The sequence below is a fragment of the Glycine soja genome, chromosome 1 (genome assembly GCF_004193775.1).
Source record: "Glycine soja cultivar W05 chromosome 1, ASM419377v2, whole genome shotgun sequence".
In the NCBI taxonomy this organism is placed as follows: domain Eukaryota; kingdom Viridiplantae; phylum Streptophyta; class Magnoliopsida; order Fabales; family Fabaceae; genus Glycine; species Glycine soja.
The window spans coordinates 6,375,563-6,397,450 of record NC_041002.1 but is presented as its reverse complement, the minus strand read 5'-3'; the positions used below and the strand labels follow the sequence as shown (position 1 = coordinate 6,397,450).

General features: G+C 33.4%; 2 protein-coding genes across 3 annotated transcripts; both read right to left on the bottom strand.

Moving 5' to 3' along the window:
* Positions 1-838: 838 nt before the first annotated feature.
* Positions 839-8,290, bottom strand: LOC114411534. 2 transcript variants are annotated; one of them, XM_028375184.1, is made up of 4 exons: positions 8,070-8,288; positions 7,346-7,468; positions 1,479-1,581; positions 839-1,372 (listed from the first exon to the last, which is right to left on the bottom strand). In XM_028375184.1, the coding sequence occupies exons 1-4, from the start codon at positions 8,162-8,164 to the stop codon at positions 1,133-1,135; spliced, it is 561 nt and encodes a 186-aa protein (XP_028230985.1). In that variant the 5' UTR covers positions 8,165-8,288; the 3' UTR covers positions 839-1,132. The 2 variants fall into 2 exon arrangements, with proteins under 2 accessions (XP_028230985.1, XP_028230992.1); XM_028375191.1 differs by lacking the exon at positions 7,346-7,468 and having other exon boundaries at positions 8,070-8,290.
* Positions 8,291-9,484: 1,194 nt separating this feature from the next.
* On the bottom strand, positions 9,485-19,108 carry LOC114408555. Its single transcript, XM_028372021.1, has 7 exons — positions 18,943-19,108; positions 18,752-18,813; positions 18,061-18,666; positions 17,816-17,876; positions 12,717-12,741; positions 10,728-11,579; positions 9,485-10,620 (listed from the first exon to the last, which is right to left on the bottom strand). Exons 1-7 carry the CDS (start codon positions 19,106-19,108, stop codon positions 10,509-10,511), a joined length of 1,884 nt encoding a protein of 627 aa, XP_028227822.1. The 3' UTR covers positions 9,485-10,508.
* Positions 19,109-21,888: the final 2,780 nt, after the last annotated feature.

The following is a 21,888-nucleotide window of genomic DNA, read 5'->3' as shown; positions in this document are numbered from 1 at the left end:
TTTATTATTTTAAAGATCTTTGTAATTTAAAACTTGGAGTATATGTGTGTGTGTTTTTTTTTCTCTGTCTTCACTACTTTCCTTCCTTTTCTTCAAGTACAATTTGTAGCATAGACTGTTGCACTAAGCCGATAGGTTCCATGGATCAACCCAATTTATATAATCTTTGATTTCAAAATTTAACAAACAAATCAAATGACTCATTTATTTAGTTCTATTCTAACATAAATTTGCCTTCAATTTAGAATTTAGAACCTGCTGATAATATCTCCAAAAAATTATTGCTAGGAGGGGAATATATTGTAATCCAAATGGAATCAGTCTTGCAAGTGAGTATAGACCGGAAGTTAATTTGAAAACGTTTTTATGATACAAATTAAGCACTTTTTAACATTTTCTTATTTTCTACTATTTGATATTTTCTCTTGGCATTTTTTCCGGTGAATTAGATTGATCATTTTTCTTCTATACAATTAGACCAAAAAAGAAAATTCTTTAAAAACTTTGAATGATCCAACCATTCCGAATTCCCTCAGGAAACGATGCTTAAATATTTTAAAGACTAACAAAGTTATACTTTGCTGCACTTGAGATAACATTCGAAATCTTCAACCGACAATACTAGAAACTCAATCTGGATGAAATCGGTATAAAGACAATGAAAACAAATTATATCAGATTTTACAATGAGAAATTCATAGTTGATGGTTTAAGGTTCGTAAAAGATGGAAAAATTTTCGTATTAATAATTGGCGCTGCAGATACATTCAAACTCTGTGTAGCAAGTAATCTATGTATGTTTATCAAGGAAACATATTTTAGTGATGGCATGTGCAAAGAAACTCAATGAAAAACTGGTTAATGATCAAATTGACGAGAGCTTAACACAAGATATCTTCTCAAGGCATGTGTTAGCTACTAACAAAACTTGGGTAGCCTGGAAGAAATGACCCTCGCATGAAATTTTGGTAAAATTTTCTATTGCAGCATCTAATACAACAAATAAATATTCCACCTAATATCAGGGAAGAAGTATATGCACTTCTCAGTAGCTGAATGGTAAATGTTATTGTCAGAGCTAATTTCTCAAGAGCCAAACATTCAATGTAGTGTAACTTTGCCCCCATAAAAGTCACCAATCACCACCTCGACTCAATCTCTCTGCTGCTGCCTCGGCTTTCTGTTTCTCCACAATTTCAAGTATCTTGGGATTGAAGAAACGATCACGAACATATTTCCTCTCCTCAGCTTGTATCTCCTTGATGGCACTAGGATATGGGTTTTGAGGAAGTCTCTTCCCTTGAAGACGTGCAATTTCCTTCAAACGGGTATATGCTTTCTTCTTTGCCTTCTTCTCTGTCACATATTCCATCTAGAAAGTGGGAATCAACGAAAACAATCCAACTGATCGTTAGAGGACAAAAGGGTAAAACAAATTGTAGAGATAACATATTCAAGAACCAATTTAGGTTACATACATCAGCTATAGCCATTGCTTGCTCCTCACTAACGCCCTGCTCCTTCAATTCAAGAACCCTCAAGGCAAATACACGAGACGGAGGGGGATCAAAAGCATGAAACCTGTTGAAACATTAATCATGTATATGAATAAGTGATTAATGCATTTGATGCTTCAACTTCATTATTTCCAAGAACACGTAGACATGGGTTAGAGCCTATTTGAAAGTTCTCTTAATGAAAATGTAGGCAACATGCAAAATATTAATCTACTCTATGCATCCAATATATGTCAGCCATCAATTAGTAACAACCATTCCTTTGAGGAATTCTTATCAAATTGATAAAACCAGCATATAGTCAGCATGTATAATGCATTTGTTAAATTATGTGTATACATGCTTGCTTTTATTTCCTGTTTAGCTTGTTTCAGAAGACAGCATTGTGATGTCCCATCAAGCTGTCTTCTCATCAAGCCTTGTATTGTGTATATATGTATGTGTGTTAAAGGCAATAAAATTAAGCTAAGTGAGTTAACTTTTCTACTCACTAAAATATCAAAGCTTCAAGTTGGCATCAGAGCGGGTTCTGTCCGTCGTCGCCATTCGCCGTCTCCAGCCACCTTATTCTCTAGCGAGACCAGGGTTAGGATCGCCTTGAAAGCGCGACCAAACACCTACAAGTCGCGCCGCCATCAGAGCTCCCATGCGCCACCACGCACCGTTACAGCCTCGCGTGTTTTTTGGCGCGTGAAGTCCACGCGCCGCCGTGTCGTCATCGGAAGCTTGCCCGAGTTGTCCCGGCAGCTTCGTTGGCCCCTCCTGAGTGCGTTCCAAGTGTTGGTTTTTTGTTTCGGCAAGCTCGTGTGTTAGCTTGTGCTTAGTTCTACCCTTTTCCGTTAGGGTTTCTGTCATTGATCAGAAATGACTTCTGCTGGACCTGCCTTCTCCTTTTCTGGAACCCCGACTATCACGACTGCAAAACTAAACTGAAAGAACTATTTGTCTTGGTCTGCTTCGTTTGAACTGTGGTTTCTCAGCCAAGGACACCATGACCACTTGGAAAAAGGTATTGATACTGTTCCAAGTGACAGAAAATCTGAGTGAAAAAAGCTGGATTATCAGCTATGCGCTGTCTTATGGCAATCAGTCGAGGCAGATGTTTTGGAGATCCTTAGATTGTTCAAAACATGTTGTTCCTTTTGGAAGAAGGCCCGAGAAATCTTTGTCAATGATATTCAGAGTTTGTTTGATACAACTATGAAGGTCACAGCCCTCAAACAAACCAGTCACGACATGATTGCACACATAGGTAAAGCTCGGGCTGCAGTGGAAGAGTTGAAGAGGTTCCTTGTGGCTGATTCGCTGGAAGAAGTGAATAAAAAGTTGGATAAGTTCTATATGGTTCTCATCTTGAGGAGTCTCCATTCAGATTTTGATCATGTGCGTGATCAAGTTCTTGCCGGAGATCAAGTACCATCGATGGATTCACTCAATTATTTTCCCTCATGATCATTTATTCCATGTTCCACCTAAAGTGTTTGGTTGTACTTGTTTTGTCCATGATCTCTCTCCTGGTTTAGACAAACTTTCTGCTCGGGCAATCAAGTGTGTCTTTTTAGGTTATTCTCATCTTCAAAATGGTTACAAATGTTACTCTCCATCTACCAGGCGATACTATATGTCTGTAGATGTAACCTTCTTTGAAGACACACCCTTTTTCTCACCATCTATGGACCATTCTTCTTCCATCCAGAATGTACTTCCAATTCCCTCTCCTTGTCCCCTAGGTGCCTCAAACCAAAATGTCAATGAAGTTTCACTTTCTCCATCACATCCGACTGAAGTTGTTCCTCCACCACTTCTTACATATGAACACAGGACACAGAAAGTTGGTTCTACAGTACCTGAAGCTTCTCATCATGATTCTCATTCTTCTTCAATCAATCCTCAAGTCATGGATCCTGCTCCCTCACATTCCTCTGATTCAGACTGGCCCATTGCCATCCAAAAAGGTACTCGATCCACTCGTAATCCTCATCCTATCTATAACTTTCTGAGTTATCATCGTTTGTCTCCTTCATATTCTTCCTTTGTTTTCTCTCTATCTTCGCATTTTGTTCCTTCTAATACTCATGAGGCACTTAGTCATCCTGGATGGCGACAGGCTATGATGGATGAAATGCAAGCTCTTGAGCATAATGGTATTTGGAACTTGTACCTCTTCCTCCTGGCAAGAAGACTGTGGGTTGTAAGTGGGTCTACGCAATTAAAGTTGGGCCTAATGGTGAGATTGATCGGCTTAAGGCTAGATTAGTAGCTAAAGACTATACTCAGATATATGGCCTTGATTATTGTGACACTTTCTCTCCGGTAGCTAAGATCACTACTGTTCGTCTGTTTCTTGCTATGGCTGCCATGCGCCATAGGCCTCTCCATCAGCTTGATATTAAAAATGCCTTCCTTCATGGTTACCTTGAGGAGGAAATTTATATGGAGCAACCTCCTAGGTTTGTTGCTCAGGGGGAGTATGGTCTTGTGTGTCAGCTACGCTGATCTCTCTATGGGTTGAAGCAATCTCCTCGGGCCTGGTTCGGTAAATTCAGTCATATTGTTCAACTTTTTGGGTTGAAACGAAGTGAAGCTAATGACTCTGTATTTTATTGTCATTCATCCCCTGGGAAATGTGTTTATTTGATAGTATATGTTGATGATATAGTAATTACAGGGAATGATGCTACTAAGATTGTCCAGCTAAAGGAGCACTTATTCAGTCATTTCCAGACCAAAGACCTGGGATATTTGAAGTACTTTCTTGGTATTGAGGTGACTCAGCCAGGAGATGGTGTTGTGATCTCACAGAGGAAGTATGCCCTTGACATTTTGGAGGAGACAGGCATGCAGCATTGCAGACCTGTTGATAGCCCTATGGATCCAAATCTGAAGCTCATGGCAGATCAGAGTGAAATTTATCATGACCCTGAGAGATATAGGAAACTTGTGGGAAAACTTATTTATCTCACCATTACAAGACCTAATATCTCCTTTGTTGTTGGTGTGGTTAGTCAGTTTATGCAGAGTCCTCATGTCAATCATTGGAATGCCGTTATGCGTATTCTTAGATATGTAAAGAGAGCTCCTGGTCAAGGATTACTATATGAAGACAAGGGTAATACGCAAGTATCTGGATATTGTGATGCAAATTGGGCTGGTTGTCCTATTGATAGGAGATCTACATCAGGAGACTGTGTTTTCATTGGAGGGAATCTTGTCTCTTGGAAAAACAAGAAACAGACTATTGTTGCTCGATCCAGCGCAGAGGCTGAGTACCGATCTATGGCTATGGTCACATGTGAACTTATGTGGATTAAGCAACTTTTTCAAGAATTGAAGTTTTGTAAAGTTGCACGAATGAAGTTACTTTGTGATAATCAGGCAGCCCTCCACATTGCGTCCAATCCAGTCTTTCATGAGAGGACCAAGCACATAGAGATTGATCGTCACTTCATTCGAGAGAAATTATTGTCCAAGGAGATTGTCACTGAGTTCATCAATTCTAATGATCAGCTAGCAGACATTTTGACTAAGTCCTTAAGGGGAACTAGGATTCAGTTTATATGTTCCAAGCTTGGTGCATATGATTTATATGCTCCAGCTTGAGGGGGAGTGTTAAATTATGTGTATACATGCTTGCTTCTATTTCCTGTTTAGCTTGTTTCAGAAGACAGCATTGTGATGTCCCATCAAGCTGTCTTCTCATCAAGCCTTGTATTGTGTATATATGTATGTGTGTTAAAGGCAATAAAATTAAGCTAAGTGAGTTAACTTTTCTACTCACTAAAATATCAAAGCTTCAAGTGCATTGAATTAAGAAACCAAGTACATCAAACCCTATTTGGAGGAAAAATAAAACTTGAGTATCTCATAACCAGTAAAAAAATATAAGAAAGCAAACAATTATAATTTATCAGAGAGCAGAAACAAAGACACAGACATACTATTTTGCAAAGTCCAAGTGATAAGTTTCGAAACAGGTTATAGGTTAACAGGTTATTAATAGTTACATATTTAAGAACTCAGTCCACCCCCTAAAAGGGCAAGTCCAAAAAATTGAAGAAAGAGAATTAGAGTACTTCTTTCCAGTTTCCATTGTTTTGACAGCAAGGGAATACGGAACTCAAATTATATACTTGAACCCACTCAAAAAGTAGCTCCAAATAAGAAATATTCATTATAACTAGAGTAAAACTAAATTCTAAACAGTGTTATTAATGGTGGAAGGCCAAAAATTCTACCATATAAACATTCCATTGCAGCCACCATATCTGAATTCCCTTCACAAATTGCCCATGGTGGCTGGCAAAAAAAATTGCAACACCATTCCATCATGGCGGCCACAGTGCCACCATTTAGCTACAATGATTCTAAATGCTAATCAGAAAACAATATGAGAGATCTATTACATAGAAATAAAAGGCTAACACAGACGTGAATCAACAAAAAAAATAAACATCAGTCAAGAATGTAATTGATATTGAGGACAAAGACACTGTTTAGAGAGAGAAAACAAGAGACGTGAGCATATAATTATATTATGTGTTATAAATACAAGGATAATTACACAGAATTACAAGAATGTAGCATTACTCTAACTAACATATAATTCTGCCTTATTAACACTATTAATATAAAATTACATTATTTCCAACACTCCCCCCTCAATCTAGAGCATATAAGAGATATTTTTCTTACATGCTCCAGCTTAGTGGGAGAATCCCAAAACCTAAGTATGGTCTTTGTCTTCATACATGAGAGCTTTTCTTGACAAAACCAGCATATATTGATATTTTTTTTTGTTTCCTTTTGGCGTGCAACATGTAAATACAAAAGAAAAAAAAAACAACACAAAATAAGTTTTAAGAAATCAAGTAAATCAAAACCCATTCGTTGGAAAAAGAACACTTGAGTATCTCAACCATTAAAAAAAATATAAGGACCTAAGGAGAACCACACCACAAAAGCTAACTATTGTAGTTGCCTGTTAGCACAGGGTATTATACTGAACTAAGCAGTTTAAATGCTTATTTAGACATTCAGATAAATAATCATGCGAAGAGTGGGACACAATCTAAAAATTCCATCCAAAAGTACTATAGCTGGTAAACAAGGTGTTAGTGTTACATTACAGAAAAGAGGTAGTGAGCTACATGCTGTACACATGACAGCTGATCAGGTGACTGGGGGAATGTTGAGTTATTCTGTTAGTTTTAGGTATAGTAACAGAATCAGGAAAATACCAATACTATCAGATTTTGTCTTCTCTTGTATTGCCTTCTGATGTATTCTGTTTGGATAGACTAGGATTTCAGTTCTTCCCAGTTGTTACACTGATTAGATACACATTTTATACTGTTTAGGAATTTCTGTTGCAATCTATTGTGTGGCTACTGATAAATTGAAGGGTAATCACAGCACAAGGAAACAAGTTCTTCCTAACTTACTACTATACTAGGAATCAAATGGAACTTGAAAGATAAGAGCCTGTTTATTTTAAGAAAATGATTTCTGAGTTTTTATTTCATTGTTTTTACTATTCATATAAAGATTTTAAAAAAAGGAAACAAAGTAAAAATAAAATGACATTTTTGTAATGATTAGTAAAAAAATATCATTTCCCTAAACCAAATAGGCATGACATTCTGATTTCCCTCATTCATGAATCAAAACTTAGAACCTCACCTCCAATTTTCTCTCGTGGCCACGTCATATTACAACAGAGACCAGACACATAACAAGATAAAACATCATACAGCAATGCAGAAACAAGAACTAGATGCTCAAACACTGCAAATGGAACAAAAACTAGAGACAAGGAAAAAGGGCAACACTTTATGGCGTCATGGTATTTGGATTCCGGATATTTCTTATAAAACTTCTTCACATAAACATCCTCAGGAAGAGTGATGGTCGGAATTTTCCCTGCAGATCGAGGAAACGTTGCAGGTGGCCCGCTGATAAACACAGTAACAAATAAAACATTACACACTTTAAAAAAAAAAAAAAAACATAGAAGGATCATCACCATGATCAAATAAACATTCAAAATAAAAATTGAGCGAATATAAAAAATTCCCAAAATCATGAAACTCAGCAAGTGAAGTCCAAATCAAGACTTGAAAATTGAACATCGCCAGCACCATAATCCTTGAGTAAAAAAAATAAAACATGACACCATTTTCCAAAAAAAAAAACATAAATTATCATCACTATGCTCAAATAACATTCAAAATAAAAATTCAGAGAATCCCCAAAATTCCTAAAACCATTAAACTCAGCAAGTGAAGTCTAGACCAATACTTGAGAAATGAACATCAGAAGCACCATAACCCTAAATTTGATTCAAGAAAAATAAATAAAGCAAAAAAAAAATAGAGATTTCAATAGTGAAATGCACGATACCAGACACTGAAAAAAAAGTGCCATTTTTTTAGCAAAATGGGCGTAAGTGACTAAAACCCAGATGGGGGGTTCTCAAATGGCAAAGGAAAAATGCAAAATCAGAATGAAAAAGGAAAAGATTAAAGAGAATGAATCCGAAATTAGGAGATTAACTGTTCCATGGCTTTGAGCCACGCGGGTTGCGCCTTGGCCAAACCCTTCACGAGCTTCCTCGTTCGAGACAGAAAATCCCCTCGCATAAACGACATCGTTTAGCTTCTTCTTCTTCGTTGTGTTCCGTTCTCTCTGTTTCTGGTTCGCGTCGATGCGGCTCTTGCTGTTGGCTGTTGCAGTGAGAAAGACTGGGCACAAGAATATTGCACATTTGCCGGCAAAAACACCAAAAGGGGCCCCTTTTAGAAATTATTTACCAAAAAGGGGCCCTTTTGAAATTATTTTCGGAGGGGGTCACTTTTTTTATTGCAAAGCGCCCCCCACCCCGGCGCCTCCACTGTGCACGCGACACGTGGCACAGGGAGGTAGCGCCCCTGCACCAGGCGCGACGGGTAGCGCCCAGAGGTCAGGCGCGACCGGTAGCGCCCAGGGGTCAGGCGCGACCCTAGGCGCCTAGGGACCAGGCGCCTGCCCCCCCCACACACCCCAGCCCCCTTCCCACACCCCCCCCCCCAGCCTCTTCTTCTCACACCCCCCCAGCCCCTTCCCACACCCCCCAGCCTCTTCTTCTCACACCCCCCCAGCCCCTTCCCACACCCCCAGCCTCTTCTTCTTACACCCCCCCAACCTCTTCCCACACCCCCCCCCCGAAAATTCTATATTTTTTATATTGTTTATCAAAAATTTAAATTTTGTTTCATTTTTGCTATTTGTATTATTTGTTATTTTTTTATATTCCCCCAACCCAAAATTTCAATAAGATTATTTTTTATACACTCTAAATTGTATATTTTTTAATTTGTTTATCAAAAATTTAAATTTTTTTCATTTTTATTATTAGTATTATTTGTTATTTTTTTATATTTTATTATTCTCTCTTTTTGAAGTATATATAAGTACATTTTCAATAAAATACATTTTCACCTAAAATACATTTTGAAATCCTAAAATGTTTTAAAATGCTTCTTGATTTGGTCAATTCTTTTTTGATTTGGCCATTAAATTACGTAAGAGATCACTTTTGATTTATGTGTCATTAACATTATGGTTATTTATTTTTATTTATTTTAAAAGCATTGCACAATAAATTGAAACGTTGAAGTGACAATAATATTAAATTAACATGAAATAAAATCATACAAAGTAGAAGACAATATGAAACACATGGAAAAAAATAATACAAGGTACATGAAAATGTTAAACCATGCGGAAAAAATGTAAACTCATTATTAATCAATCATCACTATGTCTGTGATGCCGCGACGAAGTTCCACATGGCCGGTCCCAATTTCTAGCTGCTCTATCAGGATTTCTTCTTCTAGGATTCGCCCTTTCATCCACTTGGTCAGCCTCGACAGAGAAATCATGACGTAAATCGACCCCTAATAAGTCGTCCATGTCGAGTATATCTCCAGGTACATTCCACGGACCAGCAAGTGGGGCATTTGGGGTCGATACTTGACCACTTTGGGTAAATGAAGGAGTTTCCGTTGAAGAAGGAGAGGACCCAAATATGCCTGCAAAACTATACCCTGGTTGAAAATCATGTGGGTATGAATACATCGGCGGCATCTGAGACGGTTCTTGGGTGAATGCCGGCGGTGTGTAATACATTCCATGTTGTCGTTCTGGCATCGGAGGCAAACTATATGTTGCTGCATCAACAGTTTCCCGACGTCGCGCTAAGCCTCGAGTCTCCACACTTTGCCGTAGTATATTAAACTGTTGATGTTCAAATTGTGGCTGAGAAGGGGGAGCATCTTCATGTGCCTCAAGTATCCTATCCTCTTCCTCAGACAAAAGAGTGATCTTCTCGATACATGGCAGTAAATCGTCAAAAGTAGAAACCCTTCTCCCAACAGGCGACACCATAAAATGTAGTGTTTCGGCGATTTCACCCTGCATAGAAAATAAATGAATAGTTATTAAAATAATCTTAAATAAGCGCAACATTCTTTTCTAAATTATAATGGACAATGTATACCAATAGTCCTCTTCTTGCATGTTTTGGGTCCACATACACTTTTGTTTTACGCCTGTACCACCTCATATATTCAGAGTTCAGACCGAGGGTCCCTGTTTGTGGCGGCGTCTGCTCTACTCTCCTTTCATAGCGACTATTCCATTCATTAAGCGCGGGTTGCATTAGTCGCATCCAATTTTTTCCTTCCTTTCCCTTTAATGTCAAGTCATGTATGTTGTTGGGTTGCATTACTGGTCCCGGAATAGGTTGTTGCATTCCAAATTGTCTCATGACTCTATCTGGCTGGTGCCATTCCACTTTTTGAAAACAAATAAGTGGTATGATACATGTCCATAATACAGACCCAAAAAAACAAACTTGACTCAAGTTCATTTCCACATGTCCAGCATAAGGGACCCATACAAACTGCATATAAAAGTTAAATTTAATAAATTAATTAAGAAATACAACATCATTTAATAAACAAACATCAAAATTGTTACCTCGTCGCGTTTCATGACATCTAATTTACGACGAAACTCAATTAAATTGTCATTGCCTATGTGATGCAATTCACCTCCCAACCATCTTGACAAAAAATTAAATAACAAAATAAAATGTTACATAGAATAATGATTAACATCAACCAAACATGTTTATTAATAATGAATTCAAAATAGTAAAGGAAAGTATACCTGTAACCAAGTGGCGCGTTTTGTTGTTGTGGAGGAATAACTGAGGGGGCTAATGTTGGGCATCGTTCCCATGCCCATAATTGAATCAAGAGAGTGAAACCGCCTATTGATTTAGCATTATAGTCTGTTGCGATGCACATCTCTCTATAAAGGTTACCCAAAACAGCAGCTCCCCATGCATAACTACTGCACTCTCTAAGGTCTCTCAGAAACTGCAAATATTTCAAATGCACCCGTTTGCTGCTTTTGTCAACAAACATTACCCCACCTATGAATCGTAAGATCCAAGCACGAGCAAATCTTTCAAGGCCTTCTTGGTTGCCTGTAAAATCATGAATATTTGCAAAATGAGAAGACAACCAACTCAATTTAATTGAGTTCCCATCAATTGCAGCATCGTCAGGCATGACACCCAATAATTCATGAAACAATTCAAACCCATCAATATTTGTATTTCCAATTAATGGTCTTCCATCCACAGGAATACCAAGTAGCACAGAAACATCTTGAAGTGTAATAGTTGCCTCTCCACACTTCAAATGAAATGTATGCGTTTCTGGCCTCCACCTTTCAATAAAAGCATTCACCAATGCTCCATTCACTTTGAGCTGCGCCAATTTCATTATCGGGTACAAACCCGAAATTTGTAATAGAGGAATAATTTCTTCGGGCGGTGCTTCTCTATGATTGTATAGTGGTGTGGCTCGTCGAATTTTTAATGTCCTATCATTAGCACCATTCCAAATATGTTGGGATACATGATTTTTTTGCATCCACAATAAATCATCCTCTAATGGTCCAGATGCCACGTCATAATGATGAGAAGATGACGAACTAGCCATTTTAAAACTCCTGTATAGAAAGAAAAAAAAATTAATAGTCACACATATCATAAATAATAAATAAAGTTAAGTACGTACGCGTAACTTAAATTTTAGAAACGAGCACGTAATTAAAATTTTACAAACAAACACATAATTTAAATTTTCTTCACATTGAGTGAGGAATTTTTTTACTTAATTTTCAGAAAATATATATATATTTTTTTCTCCATTTCAACAATTTCAAAAAAATAATTTCTACACATTGAGAAATTTTTTTTCTTCATTTTCAGAAAATATATATATATTTTTTGTCAATTTCAACAATTTCAATATATATATATATATATATATATATATATATATATATATATATATATAATAAAAATTAATTTTTACACATTCAGAATTTTTTTTCTTCATTTTCAGAAAATATATATATATATTTTGTCAATTTCAGCAATTTCAATATATATATATATATATATATATAATAAAAATTAATTTTTACACATTCAGAATTTTTTTCTTCATTTTCAGAAAATATATATATATATTTTGTCAATTTCAGCAATTTCAATATATATATATATATATATATATATATATATATATATATATATATATATATATATATATATATATATATATATATAAATTAATTTTTACACAATCAGAATTTTTTTTCTTCATTTTCAGAAAATATATATATATATTTTGTCAATTTCAGCAATTTTAATATATATATATATATATATATATATATATATAATAAAAATTAATTTTTACACATTCAGAATTTTTTTTCTTCATTTTCAGAAAATATATATATATATTTTGTCAATTTCAATAATTTCAATAAGCATATATATATAATAAAAAATAATTTCTTCACATTGAGGATTTTTTTTCTCAACTTTCAGAAAATATATATATTTTTTTCCTCAATTTCACAAATTTCAGAAAATAATATAAGAACACGTATATATATATTTTTTATATATAATAATAATATGCCTTTCTTTTTTAAATACGCATAATAACATTATTACAGTAATATTTATTATGAATCTTAATTAAATTTATATTCTAAAAATTAAAACACAAATAAACAATTTGTTATATAATTAATAAAAAATAACTAAAATAATAAACAAATTAAACTAACAGCAATTTGTACACAAGATGACCACCTGCAAAAAAAAAACATACAACAAATAAAATATAACAATTTATAAAAAATAAATAAATTTGAAATAATTAAAAAAATCACATACCAGCAACTTTGGGGGAGAATGGAAGCAAAAATGGAGTGTTGGGAGGGGGGGGGGGGGACAAGCTTCAAACAGAGAGAATTTGGGGGAGAAGGAGGGAGTGGGGGTGAGGGGACCACGGGGTGAGGGGGGGACCAGAGGGGTTGGGGTGGGGTGGGGTGGGGCTTTAACGTTGGCTGGGGGGGGGTGGCGCCTGGTCCCGAGGCGCCTAGGGTCGCGCCTGGTGCAGGGGCGCCACCGGTCGCGCCCAGTGCCAGGGCGCTACCCGTCGCGCCTGGTGCAGGGGCGCTACCTCCCTGTGCCACGTGTCGCGTGCACAGTGGAGGCGCCGGGGTGGGGGGCGCTTTGCAATAAAAAAAGTGACCCCCTCCGGAAATAATTTCAAAAGGGCCCCTTTTTGGTAAATAATTTCTAAAAGGGGCCCCTTTTGGTGTTTTTGCCCACATTTGCCTTGCCTATGTTACGTTTTATCTAACACTACATCACTACATGCACCCCGCTGCAAAATTAGATGCATAATATAATTATATAAACTCATTTAGTTATAACATTATAAAATTTAGTAAAGGAGAACTAAACTTAATATAAGATTATCAAAAAAATTTAAAATTATAATCTTTAAAATGCAAAACACAATATATAACATTTTAAGTGTTACTAAATATTTATGAATCAAGCAAATGAGTTGAAAATCAACTCTAATTATACATAATACAGTTTATCATTTAAAGTTATAAAAACTCTAAAAATAAAACATGACTCATCTTTAAAAAGAAATAAATGAAAATTGAATGTAATAAGATTAGAATATATAATATATTTTATATAATACACGATCTATTCACAAAATGATAAGTTCACAAAAAGATTTCTAGTAGAAGCATTTTTAGCATCACTCTCCACAAATAACACCACCAAAGAGTTATAATTAAACAAAAAATTACCTTAGTATAATGTAATGTAATTAAATTACAAACAAATCCAAAATAAAATAAAGTTAGATGTTGCACCTAGGGACTCAAATATAATTTATATTCCAACTTCCAAATTTTGTGATCCTACAAAAGACCTCCGGGTAAGCTGCAAAATTAAATGTATAATATAATGATATACATTGTGTATAACTTAGCAAGTAAGAACCAAAACTAATAAGATTGGAATATGTAATATATTTTATAAAATAACAATGTCTATTTAGCTCATAAGTTCACAAAACCAACCCACCATTATTTATGCTAAAATACACTAGAAAAAGTTCTCAACAACGTTTAGAGAAATTGGTAGAGTATAATGCACTTAAATTACAAACACAAATGAATCTCACTCAATATTTACCTTACTATATGACAAAGTGATTATGACATAAAAAATTGTTTTAATATAAACTTTATTATTTGGTTCATCTACTATGGATGTCAAACTATTTAAATTCTATAAACATTATTTGAATATATTTTTTTCGTCACACACAAAATAATAGATTGATAAAGATTGTACATTTATCTTCCATCAGATATAGAAAAATGAAAATCCTATTGATTGGATGCCCATATTTGATATAAGTTCTTTCTAATGACATTCCCGTAAGCAATCTAGAAACATCTAATTTCAAAAGACAACAACAAATAAAGTTAGTAATGATTTCCTAACAATAAAAAATAACTACACAAGTTGAAATGACTAACCTATAAGAAGACTTGTAATTGCTTTCATGTTCACAACATCCTTAAATGGTAATGGTATAAAGCCAATTTTTGTGATTTTTTCTGTATCAATATATGTAATTACAATGTATCTCGCACAATCAACTTATATATGTGGTTTGTAACTCTATGTGGTTTATTATTACTCCAAACACACATATTCTAAAACATATACACCCTACCTACTTATATATCCAAATCAAGTAGGTGGAATACATCTTCTCGAATTAAAGCTTCAATCTTAGCACCCTGTTTATTTTTAATAATAATAGTAAATTTATTAGTCATAAAGAAAAGTATATACAATAATATGTTCCTATTGATATCTAATCAATTTGATATATTATTCAATTTAATTTTATTAAACTATAAATCGAAAAACAAACACACTGTGAGACCTCACAATATGATAAATGGGAAAATAAACCAATTTGTTATATTCTAAGTGATAGGTAAACAGTCCAAAATTTGATTGATATTATACATACCTCAAAGTCAAACAAAATCAAATGCAAAATGGGGACTTGGATTGGTTGATCATTGTTAACAATAGTCCGCATTCTATATGATTTGTGTTGTCACTACCCATGAATGGAAGCCTAGGTGTATATCTTTGAGTTGGATTTGTCGTAGCAGAGACAAAGCCATCATATCTGGCGTTCAAATAATAAGTAACAATAAGGTAGAGAAATGAGACCAGGTCAGAAACTAAACACTAAAGAAATCACTAACAAAGAAAGACACAAAGTAAAGTAATGTTCAAATATAATGCTAACATATCATACTTGCTTCTTGAATAAATGAGCGAGTTTTATGTAAAGAAGAACTCAAAGAGAGAAGCAAGAGAAACTCCTTGTTGCAACTTCGTGAAAAGTAGCAGAAAAGAAGATGACACAAGAACTACAACTCTCTATTTTTCTTAATGCACGAGAGAGAATCAAAGTAGCTGACCAAATATGGGCACAAATAGTCTACTATAGCCTGCCAACATAGAAAAATAGCCTTTGGTAAAGATGTGTTGTCAAATCACTTAATATCATTAAGAATAAATAAAATATTCATTAAAAGATAAATGTCTTGGGTTATCATCACACTACATGCAAAGATCATATATGTTTCAATTTCACATATTCAAATTAGTCATATGAATGTAAAGATATACTCATATGTTGAGACCTTTTATTTGTGTTGGGGTTAACAAGAAGTGAAAATTTGTCATATGGAGTGACAAGAGATTAATTATGTCAACATGTTGTTCGGAAGAAAAAAAATAACTTTAAAGATAAAAACCATTTTTATTAGCTATCTTGATTAAAAAGTGGAAACATATGTTATTTCTTACTCTAAATTATATATGTTGGGTTCTTATGGTTTAGATGTTAACGCATCTATACGTGACCACGTACTCTTATTTTACTACTTGTTATCATTCATTCAAATAAATAACTTAAAAATAATCACTCCCATTTTAAGAACTTAGTAAATTGTAAATAACATACTTTTATATATATTACCATTAAACTAAATGTACCCATAAAAGTCACAAAAAAAAATATAATTTTCCCACCAATGATTGATTCATCTAAATCCCATTTCAAAATCATATGTAAACCAAAATGGTACATAATGAAATTTCAACCCCTGGAAATCACAGTTGCACCAAAAAACTGTCTACTAAGTGCGTGTTTGGATGAGCGTTGATAAAATTGATTTTAAATCAAAGTGATTTTAGATTAATGTGATTTTATATAATTGATTTTGAAGTAACGTGATTTTTGTTTGGGTAACATATATTAGAAAATTGATTTTTAAAGAGAGTAATGTTTGGATACTTTTAGTCATAATTGATTTTGAAAGTAAAATTACTAAAATAGACCTTAAGTCTTTGAATACTTATTTGTTATTATAATTTACTATTTTTTGATATACATATAAATAAATTAAAATTAAATAGATATATAAACTTGTATTCATTGTAAAAAAAAATTAAAATTAGCATAAGTACACAAATGTATCTAAATTAAAAAGTACAAATAAGGAACATATATAAAGTCAATCAAATTCAATAATAAATACAATATTAGTTATTTTTCTTGCACCGTATAATTTCATCTCAAATATAGTCTTGAACATTATCCATCTCTGGTGCAGAAACTATATTTAGAACTTGGGATTGGTCAAAGCTAGTCTCATTGTGATTATTATAATCTATATCAAGAAGTATGTCTTCTTCTTCATAGCGTATAAAATCAGAATCCATTGTAGCATTCCTTCTGATAAAACTATGTATAGTCATTGTTGCACAAACTATTTGAACTTGTGTTTCAAATTTGTATTTAGGCATATGACGTAAAATTGCAAACCTATTCTTCCACACACCAAAAGTTCTTTCTATTGTGCACCTTAGACTTGAGTGATAAAAATTGAAGACCTCATTATCATTTGCAAATCTAGATTTACGTCTAAAATCAGGGAGATGGTAACGTTCACATATGTAAGGACCAAGATACCCCATTGGTGTTGGGTAGCCAGCATCCACTAAATAATATTTACCTAATAAAAAAATTAAAAAAGTGAATAAACATGATATTTTTATTCAAATTATAAATCATGTATATCTATATAAAAAAAACCTGGAGGAGGATGTGGAAAATTTAAGTTAGCATTTGTGAGAGCATGGTCAAAAACACGAGCATCGTGAGCAGTACCTTCCTATCCAGCTAATACAAAAGTGAAGCAATATTCCAATCACATACAACCATTATATTTTGTGTTGGAATACCTTTTCTTCCAATAAACCTTGCTTGTTCAGCAGGGCTAACTATACATGGAATATGTGTACCATCAATTGCTCCTATGGTATTTTTAAAAAATGGCCAATATTGTTGATCACTTTCAATTTTGACCTCACAATCACGAAACATGGGATCTTGTGGTCTAATATATTTGAAGGACAATTTAAGGCAAGCAAGTAGGACATCATGAATAGCCTACTTATAGTCTCTCCTGAGTGTTGAAATCGTTCTTGAAGCATTCTATTACCTAACCCATGGCATGGCCAACCATATTTAAGAAAATTGCAACCATTTCTTGAACCTCCATGCCCTTAGTTTCCTTTAAGCCTTGCTCAACTAATTCAGTGCAAAGTTTATGAAAAATAGATTTTTCCATGCGAAACATCTCATAACAACGAATTGGATGCCCTTGTAATATTTCATAAACCCATGTATGACCTGTATGTTCACTAGTTCTATGTGGCTCTTTACATATATGCATTATTGCATACTCACCAACCAATGCAGCCACATAAGAAGCCTCTTCCAAAATGTCATTGTCTTCATTGCTTTCAAGCTAAAATCGTTTAATCCAATTATTCATTTAACTATTAACACTTGTCCAAATACATGACTTAATAATGATAACAAAGAAATAATATAACAATAGTACATATAATAGTCAAAAGCATACACTAGCAGTCCAACTCCTATGACATAAACTAAATTGACATATTCATGAATAAGGGATTTTTAACTACATCTTTAAGCCAATGTAACCTTTTCTCATCTTCACCTTGCAAAGCAATGAACATCTCCCTTGCTGGCTTAAATAACATCAAGTTACAACATTTGGTATGTAACTCAGTGTCATTTGCAACTTCAGGTAAGGTCTTAAGTTCTTTCACCACTTCATTAATAGATGCACTAGATACATCTTCTATACATGACCTACATGTTTTTGCAATGTCACTAACTACCTCAGCTATCTTCAATGAGGCATTTAATTTCTTTTTACCAATCTTCTCAGTACGATCAATTCGCTTGTGCTTCTCTCCACTCTTTTGGCTACCAATTGCTTGACTACCAGTTCCTTGTGAAGCATTTATATTAATGTCTCCAAATTCATTTGTTGCTCCTACACTAACATCATCACTGTCTCCTGATCCTTCTTCCATATTTATGTTAATACCATCAAGGCACGGGCGATACACATCATTAACATCACCACCAAATGTACTTGGCAATATCCTTGATGATGGTGCCCACATAAAATCTCTGGTAGCCACTACATTCTTAAAAAGTATAGTTAGTTGATGAGCAAATGGATGTCCCTTGTACCTAAATTTTCCATACAAAGGATTTTCCTGCATGTTTACAACTCATCATATATAATAGTCACACTAAATATAAGCATTTACCATATATTAAGTACACTTAAATATGACATACCAGTTGTTTGGTCTCCCACCATTCATTTGGTGCATTAACAGTGTTCCTGATATTGTCCCATCCTAAACCAGTGTCTTTTCCAAATAATTTGTACCATACACGCCAATCTTTTCTTAAGTTATCATACTTATTTTTTAATTGTGTCTTGTTATAAGTCCTTCTAGTTAATTGTGTAAACTTGGATTGAATACCTTTCCACCTTACCTTAGTAAAGCTAGAACCAAGGTGTTCCCCTTTAGTAATTTGCTCCAAACATGCTTCAATAAAAGCTTCATTTGCTTTTGGATCCCAAGTAGCTTTTTCTTTGTCAATATTTTGTGAAGGATTCACAACAGCTTTTCCTCTAATAGTACTCATAATCTAAATAAATTTTTATGAATAAATAAATATTAATTTATTAAAACAAAAGAAAAAAATAGTAAAGTGGTGTTTTTTATTTTATCATATATGTTACATACACACTTAATATCAACCAATACATTTTTATCCCTATTATACTCATCAAATATATCAAGAACAAGTCATATAAACTATATAATAAAAATAAAAATAAAATAAGAACAAATGAAAAAGTAAAACATATTATTTAAAAAAAAAATTATGATACATTTGTTTTGGAAGTCCACTTCAAAAAATATTTTGTAAACGGTGATAAGAATAAGATAATAGTCCAATAATAGATGTTAATATTCTAAAACATAAGCATAAATTTGAAACACAACTCTAATAAGATAAAATAGTGCAAGAGGTTCTTATAACAATTTAGATATAGGTGAAAGCAACAATAGATAAGTAGTTAGTGATGAGGATAATTATAATTCTGATTCTCAAACTCATGATAATAAGGAGGAGATTAGGAGACTAGATGATTTTACTTTTGAAAATATATATGATCCAAGCCGATGGAAGAATATTGATACAACTTTGAGAGATTTATTAGTAGAAAATGGTCTTATTAAAGTTACTGATATGGATTTCCCAAAGGATAAATATTCTAGGCACTTTTCTTCATCAAATTACATTCAAAAATTGCCTAATGGAGAAAAATAATGACTAATTTCTTCTAGAGATTTGGATAGAGTATTTTGTTTTTGTTGCAAATTATTTAATGTTGTTTCTTGTACAAGTAAACTAGCTAACGAAGGTAGTAAAGATGGGAGAAATCTTAGTGCTAAGTTGAAGAGTCATGAAATAACGAATGAGCATATTACTAACATGAATGCATGAATTGATTTGGAAATGAGATTGGTAAAAAATAAAACAATAGACAAACATGTTCAAGAACAAATAAATAGAGATAGAGAACATTGGAGAAATGTGTTGTTAAGAATAATGTTTTAACGACGCACATTCTAAAATGGTTCTCTAGAATCATCTTAGAATATGTCTCGGTAACATTTTTGTAATTAACGCCAATATAACTAAGACGATTGTTGACACCTATCTTTGAAGGTAGGATGCGATGACATTTTCGTCAATTGTAGACTACATTCTACGACGGGTTATAGTCGAAAACTATCTTTGTTAATTTACAAAAATAATTAAAAAAAAAAGTTGTACGTATATTCTTTACCGTTTGAACATACCTAGCTAGCTTATGCATTCTGAACCCGAAGACGAAGCTGACAACATCAAAGCTAAGATCGTGTGCTATGTCATCCCACCGTGTGTCATCAATGACATCATGGTCGTGCCGCCCCGCCGAAGTGAGCCCTAAACCCTAAACGAGCAGGTCGTGCCACGTGACCATCTTAAAATGTGTTGCATGCTACGACAGTTGCGTCTCTGACACCGTCTTAAAATGTAACATATTCCAAGACGATTCTAGGCAACCGGCGTAGAATGTAAGAAACCTTTTACGATGTTTGCAACGACAACAATTGTGAATCGACGTCGTATGTCGTATTTAACCGATGTAGAAGGTCGCTTCTGTAGTAGTGGTAGTGTTGAGTCCACAATAAAGTGATGATTTTATTGGTTCAGTTGCTTACATTTATACGTTGAATCATGAGATTGATGACCGAAACAAACACTGTTCAAACTGGATATTAAGGAATTTACCACAAGTCTAAATTAATTTAGAGTCAGTTTGTTTAAAATTTCAAAAAATTATTTATAAAAAAATAGTTTTTAAAAAATTATTGTTTGATAACTAGATAATTATTTATTTTCTAAAAAAAGAAAATATTTTTTTAAGTAAAAATAATTCAAATCAACACATAAAAAATAAAAAAATACTTATTTTATTTAAAAAACATTCTTTTATGAATAAGTTTAAACAAACTATTCAAACAATGGATACATATGAAAGATGGGAGGCGACAACTTTTCGCTTGGGATGAGGAACTTTTGACAGAGTTACAAAATCGGCGGTTACTTGGTACTTCCCCTCAAATTGATGATGTCTTGGATGACTCCATATGAAAAGGGATCCCTCTCGTTCTTTTTCAGTAGGAGTATAACTAATTTAAATTGGGTTGATTTTTATTTATTTTTTAATTTAATTTAATTAAATTAAATTGTATTTATTTTTTTATTTTGTTAATTCAATTTAATTTTAATTGAATCAAATTTGATCATTAAAAAATTATCACATCTTTTAAGTTTTGGAAAAAATTAAATAAATCCTCAAATTAAAAAAATGATAAGAATATTTTTTTATAGAATACTAAGGATATTTTTATTTTTTTACAGTACCATTCATAAAAATATGATTATCTTAAACTAAAAAAAATAATGTATTACCTTAAAAATGAGATGAATTTAGTTTAAGATTTTTATATTATTAAGTTAATTGTACTTGGGTTGAATTGAGTTAGATCATATTTTAGTTCACATTGGTCACTCAATTCAATTTTAATTGGATTTATCAAATTAAAACTAATTCAATTTAACTCAAAAAAAATAAAAATTTATGCTTTTAGTCCGTAAATTTGTGCCAATGTTCCTCAACCTTTTTTTATTAAGGTTTTTAGTGCATAAATTTATATTTGATCGGTCAATGTCACTCAACTTTTTTCCATTAAGGTTTTTAGTTGTTAAACTTTTGAAAATTAAAATTTCATTTTTAATTCTTAAAATATCATTAAATAAATAAAAATAATGGGTTCAAACTTTTATTCAAAGACTAAAAACTA

What these genes read in the sequence shown, in the direction of transcription:
- LOC114411534 (XM_028375184.1), bottom strand. Translation starts at nt 8,164, where the DNA reads ATGTCGTTTATGCGAGGGGATTTTCTGTCTCGAACGAGGAAGCTCGTG. An exon ending in TGGCTCAAAGCCATGGAACA is followed by an intron (nt 7,469 to 8,069) that starts GTTAATCTCCTA and finishes TGTGTTTATCAG; the next exon opens with CGGGCCACCTGCAACGTTTC. An exon ending in AAGCAATGGCTATAGCTGAT is followed by an intron (nt 1,373 to 1,478) that starts GTATGTAACCTA and finishes CCCACTTTCTAG; the next exon opens with ATGGAATATGTGACAGAGAA.
- LOC114408555 (XM_028372021.1), bottom strand. Translation starts at nt 19,108, where the DNA reads ATGAGTACTATTAGAGGAAAAGCTGTTGTGAATCCTTCACAAAATATT. An exon ending in TTATGTGGCTGCATTGGTTG is followed by an intron (nt 12,742 to 17,815) that starts GTGAGTATGCAA and finishes TTTTTTTTGCAG; the next exon opens with GTGGTCATCTTGTGTACAAA. An exon ending in CATCTTGTGTACAAATTGCT is followed by an intron (nt 11,580 to 12,716) that starts GTTAGTTTAATT and finishes CTTTCTATACAG; the next exon opens with GAGTTTTAAAATGGCTAGTT.